This window comes from Nycticebus coucang, chromosome 9 (assembly GCF_027406575.1).
Source record: "Nycticebus coucang isolate mNycCou1 chromosome 9, mNycCou1.pri, whole genome shotgun sequence".
NCBI classification, from domain to species: Eukaryota; Metazoa; Chordata; class Mammalia; order Primates; family Lorisidae; genus Nycticebus; species Nycticebus coucang.
In genome coordinates this window covers 125506228-125512227 of record NC_069788.1, presented here as the reverse complement: position 1 = coordinate 125512227, position 6000 = coordinate 125506228, and the positions used below count along the sequence as shown (strand labels likewise).

The window sequence follows — 6000 nt, the reverse complement described above, 5'->3', positions numbered from 1 at the left end:
GAAGGTTCTCTTCAGATGGGCCGTGGTCTGGGGAAGCCAACAGGAAGAGGGAAGGACAGTCCTGGTAACAGGTTACATGAAATGGTGCGTATGTGTGCAGGCGCACTCGTGTGTGCACAGATTGAGGTGCATTTCTCTACTGATGGGACTGTTTTCATTTCTCCTGCTTAGTGCCTTTTAGTCACTCTTCTATAATTCCCAGTTATCCATATAACTTAAATAACACATTATTTATAATTATCAATTTAAATTGAATTATGAAATTTTCCCAGATGCATATTTAGTGAGGATTCTTTAAAAAACGTACAAGAGAGAGAAGCAAAGCACCGGGAGGCTTTGCACATCTATTTCAGGAGGAGCTTAAATAGGTAAGAGATGCTTTCACAGACATTTTAATGAGAACAGCGGGTGGGAATCCAGCTAATTTGGTTACCACTATTAACAGTTGGGACGCCTCAGGCTCTGCTCAGTGCACTCTATAAACATCAACCCATTCCGTCCACACAGCCCCAGAGCAAGTCTACTGTGTCCTATCCTACAGAAAAGGAAATTAAGGCACACAGAACTTTAGAAACCCCAAGACAAACGACTCGAAAGCGATAGAGGAGGGAGTCCAGCTCTAATTACCTCACTATTCATTGCTTCTGGTGTGATTCAGAAAAGGCCTATCCTTTCTGGAACAGTGCACATCCCATGAATGTGAAAGGCAGAGCAGGGCAGGACTCGGTTCTGCTCTCTGCTTCCTTAGGGCATGGTGAACACACAGCTGGGCCTCTCACACGCGGTTCTCCATGCACACAGCATGAGCCGGGCTGGTCCTCTCTTCCTGGGAGGTCACAGTGACTCTCTGCTGAAGAAAGCACACAGCTATGGAAGTTTTAAGGGGAGAAATGAAAGTATTTGTTAACGTGTGGAGACCTGAGAAGGAAGTTTGTGAATTCATCCTAGAAAAAGTGCTACATACCTTGTTGCTGAATATCCCTTCAGTAACCTCTGAAGTGCTTTCCTTGGGGAGCTATGTACTAACACCAGTGCTGAGTCCATCCTTCAAAGCAATTTTGGAAGTCTTTTTCTGGAATGGCCATCAGAGCTGTCCTATGGCATGCAAAAACGTGCAACAACAATAATGACCGCCACTCAGCAAAATACTGCCACATGTCGACATGAACACAGCCATAAGTCGTTGATGAACCAAGGTTATGAAACCTTACTGAGTTGTTTTGATGGTGCTGCTAATGTAACACACAGTGGCAAGTTTGTGAACTTAATTGTCACTCCCCCATGCAAATGACAGCTCTGAAAAATAGCTCAGAAAGGGTTGCAAAATTGCTTTGAAGGGTGGACTAGGCACCGGCGTCAGTACCTTAAAGGTGACCATAGTGATTTTCAGCGACGAGATGAGTAGCACTTTTTCAAGGACGAGTTTGTGAATTTAATTGTCAGACCTCCTGTTAGTTTAATCCAGGTGGACTGTAATAAAAAAGGAAAGTAGAATTTCTATTTTACCAAAACTTTAAGCAGGTCACATGTACATAGCAATCTTAAGCACAATTATTATGGGATCTCATGGGATTGCTTTGAAACAAGGGTCTAGTTTTGTTTGATTCTTGTATAGGATCACGTATTTCGTACGAATTAGCTCACAATATTTAACAGGTATTTAACAGTATTTAATAGTCTCTTTTAATTAGTTCACAAGGGGACCAGTAAAATAGGAAAAGTATCCTCCATGCTACCCCTGTGAAGTAGGCCACCTTTATGTTTTTATCAAATGCGCAAAATGCACTCAGCATGGGCTGTTATATCCAAGGGGTCTTTGTTTTGTGAGAGGCATCATATTTGTCTCCCAAAGATAAAGAATGATGTTACTTCTAAATTCTAAAGGTAAATGAAGGAAATTTAGGTGATTACAAATCATTGAAGCAATTCAATGACTAACAATCATCACCAAGATTATTTGTTATAGTAATAGTTATTATTATAGTGTATGTTTTTGCAATAAGACATATGACCTAAAAGTCAAATTTGGAAGAAATCATTATTACATACACACTGAATTGAAAAGGTTCTTAATTAGGAAATCAGAAACTTGGTCGTCAAGATCTCTTACTTCTGAACATTTAACATTTTAAGTAAAGTGGCTGAGCCAAACCACCACCACGAACACCAGCTCTGGGTGGCTTAGGTTTCTGGGAAGCAATGTCTGATTCCCAGCTCAGTGAATATTCCAGTGCAGCTGGGATATGTTTCTTTCTGTGGAACATAGAAATGTGATTGTGTTGTAAACTCTGCTTAGGAGGAGGAAGAAATACATAAACTAGTGCAACATTTTTCAAGTTGAGTTGCCAGCAGCTGATTCAGCTGGAATGTAATTTATGCTAATGAGTTCCTGGATTTCAAAGTGACTTTTTTCTTATCACACTAAAACCCTTTAATTTAGGTATATATTCCTAAATCCAGAATGGGTAGGGAAATTCTAAGTCAAAAGGCAGGGATGCAACTGGCCTTGTTTAAAAGAGGAAAAAAATTACATTCCAGCAGAGGGCTGGAGGCAGAGTAGGAAAAGGTTCAGTGTATGGCTTTTAAGCAATTTCCTGTGACACAGTTTTTGATTTCACAGCTGTTTACCTCTAGAAAAGTTTCTCACAGCTTCATTATGTGAAGGCTTAAAGTGCCAGGGAGTTGATGGTGGAAGGTAGCTGGGATGGAAGTGGGGAAAATATACCAGATAGAGCCCCAAGAGCACGTTCCAGGCCCAGCTCTGTCACTACCTCCCTGTGCAACATCAACTGAGTCGCTTAGTTAGTGCAGGGCTCGGTTTCTTCATTTATTGAACTAGATCAGTTGTGATAATCACACTACACAATCCCTTACTAACCCTCCTGGTGTTAAGTTTTCCCAAGCTGGTGGCTTTCCAATTTTTATTTTACTGTGACCCACAATAAGAAGCGCACTCTAGGGTGGCACCTGTGGCTCAAAGGGGTAGGGCGCCGGCCCCATATGCCGGAGGTGGTGGGTTCAAATCCAGCCCTGGCCAAAAAAAATTGCAAAAAAAAAAAGAAGTGCACTCTATATTGTGATTCAGCACACACATTTCTAGATGTAAATGTTCTCAGGTACACACGCATGCATAGAATGGCATGTTATAAACACGTGAGTGTTGCATGGAACAACATCCGGCCTTGTTTCCTCAAATGCATTACAATATTTTTATTCTATTTCATCAAGAAAAAGCTGGCCATTTCCCACCACACTGATGTCATGACTCTGTCTGACAGTTACCATAAGTCAGCACAGGACTACAAGCTGAGGAGCGGCCCACGGGTGAGCATAGGTGACTGTTCAGGTCAACAGCACTGAAAGAGGAGCTTAACTTTCAGCTTAACTTAGCTGAACGAATATGCTACAACTTTGGTGGAAAATTATGACACACAAAATAAAGGCCACCACCAAATTCAAGCTTTGCACAACTAAACTCTGGCTTTTCATTCTTGTAAGAATAAATTTTTTTTATAATTTCCTTTCACTTGCCAGACTGGCTTTTAACTTTCCAATCAACAGAATCCTAGTGTTTTGATAAACAGCTGCCTATAAATTATCTGTAACCTTTTGCCAGAGTAACTTAAAAGAGCTCTTGATTTTTTTTATATTCTAAAAGCACTATTAATAATGGAACAGTTTTGTAATGTCTCCCTTCCACTTTCAAAACCTATTTTGAGGGAAGACATTACAAGCACAGTCTAGTCTTTGCATCTGTTACACCCTCTCCTCAAAATCCTCACTATTGTGGTTTTTGAGAGCAAGTTCTAGCGTGCCAGGGTGACACAGGGAATAACACCACAATCCAGGGATGAGAGCACTGGGTCTGGTTTTCCAGTGTTTTCCTTCTGGTTTTAACCACACTGTTGTAAGTGACAGTCACAGCTATTAAAGACATTTCCATTGGTTCAATCATCTAAAGCAGTGGTTCTCAACTTTCCTAATGGTGCAACGTACTTTCATTGCTAAAAGGGGGTGGCGACCCACAGGCTGAGAACCGCTGAATTCTAAAGGAATATTTTGTTTAGCTGAGAGAAATCTTAAATATCTTCTTTAAAAGGTTACATTACCAAAAAAAAAAAAAACCATATAGATAACACTTCTAAATAGAAGATAATTATGCTTATTATTTTAAAAACATAATCTCCATGTATTAGTTTATAATATATAATACGTAAAGTCATAACTAACATATACTATATACAGGGTGCCCATAAAGTTTGTGTGCATAGTTATACACCCTGTATAACTATGTATGATATTTAATCAAAAACTAATAGGTCTTCAAAGAGGTCTCTGCCTTCTGGACACGCAGCATTTTAAACACAGTGGTTGTGCCCAACAGAACCACCAGCTCTGGGTGGCCTGTGTTTCTGGGAGCTGAATGGAAACAATGTAAAGATTATACTATTTCCATTTTTTAACACCCCCCCCATCCAACTTATACCAGAATTATAACAAATTCTAAACAATTAAATTTATAAAGGTATTTAACCATAGATGTGGTTTATTTCTGTTTATCTTTTATTACAACCTAATTTAACATTATCTTCAACTCATGGTGACTATGTTCAAGAAGGCTTGAAACTAGCTAGTTGCTCTGCGAAGCTGGACGGAATGTGGCTCACCAATTTGTCTTTGTCTTTTTGAGCTTTGTCTTGAAATGTTTTCAACCATGTAACTTTTTTTAATGTTACCACAATGCTTACATTACCAAAAATCAGCCCTCGGACACAATACTCTGGATTTTCAGAAACAAGCCAGAGCGGCCGCCTTCAGGTCACACGGCGGGCTGTGTGTGGACAGCGGCGGGACCTCATCCTTTCCCTCCCTGCCCTTCCACCGCCGTTACCTTATCTGTTGCTCAATATGACATGTTCTTAGTTCTTCTAGTACGTAGAATTTCCATGAAATATATATTACATTACCAAGAACGGTTGGGATTTTTTTTCCTGAAAAACCCTGTTTTGGGGCCATATTCCTGCTCATTTACTTTCCCATGTCCAGGTAAGTGCCTGTCCTATTCCCAGAGCTTTTCAAAAACACCATCCATGCTGATCCAAATCTAACAGCCCTATGGAAGGCACTGACAATGACATCTTCATTGACCATGATCACCACCAAGGCCTCAGCCCCTGCGTGCTCTGTTAGGCTGTGCCAAGATTGTGGCCTTCAGATGTGCCCAGAATCCCTGGAAACATCACGTGTGTGTTTGTATCAGCTTTAGAAGGGTTTCATATCCACAACACCATCTGAGGAGGAACAAAGAGGTACGATCCTCTTACTGGGTTGGAATTGTTCTCTTTACCTAACTACGAGACTTGGAGCCACTTAGAACAGAATTTTAAATAGTGTCCTATGTCGGCGTGTTTATAAAATATACCCGAAGTAAAACAGAGTAAAAGAATGTGCAGTCAAAGGATTCACTTTTTTTTAACCTTTGCTGTAATTGTTTCCCCTTGAATATTAAAATCATTAACATTTTAACATTCTGAGGAACACTGCTGGGAAATATAATTAAGGACTCACAATGTTTACCTTTTAAAATGTAAGTTAAAAAAAAAACTACTCTTTATATTTTAGCCCAGTGACTTAAAGATATCATTAGGGTATCATAGAAAAAGTCCTAACACTCAAAATGGGCTTGATTTAAATATCATAAAGACTGACCATCATGGTTCTACCATAAGAATTTGAATAGAAATAACACTGCACAACTCCTATCCAAAACTTTCAAAATAGCATACTAATAACTGAGTCCCTCCTACTTTGGCTTCATTTTGAGTTATAGAAGAAAAGTAAAAAATTTTTTTTGGAGACAGAGTCTCACTATGTCACCCTTAGTAGAGTGCTGTGCCGTCACACTCACAGCAACCTCAAACTCTTGGGCTTAAGTGATTCTCTTGCCTCAGCCTCCCAAGTAGTTGGGACTATAGGCACTCACCACAAGGCCCAGCTATT

The 6000-nt window shown here is 40.0% G+C and overlaps 1 protein-coding gene across 3 annotated transcripts in view; it reads right to left on the bottom strand.

Annotated features, from left to right (window-relative positions):
- Positions 1–279: 279 nt before the first annotated feature.
- The window catches only part of TMEM260 (transmembrane protein 260), a 79903-nt gene continuing 74182 nt past the window's right edge, over positions 280–6000 (bottom strand). The window contains exons 15-16 of one of the 3 annotated variants that reach the window (XM_053602506.1): positions 628–867; positions 280–535 (exon numbers count right to left, since the gene is read on the bottom strand). In XM_053602506.1, the coding sequence (XP_053458481.1) occupies positions 666–867 (202 nt within the window). In that variant the 3' untranslated portion in view covers positions 280–535; positions 628–665. Of the gene's footprint in view, positions 868–6000 lie in introns of all 3 variants that reach the window. The other 2 variants (XM_053602505.1, XM_053602507.1) reach the window with 2 other exon arrangements.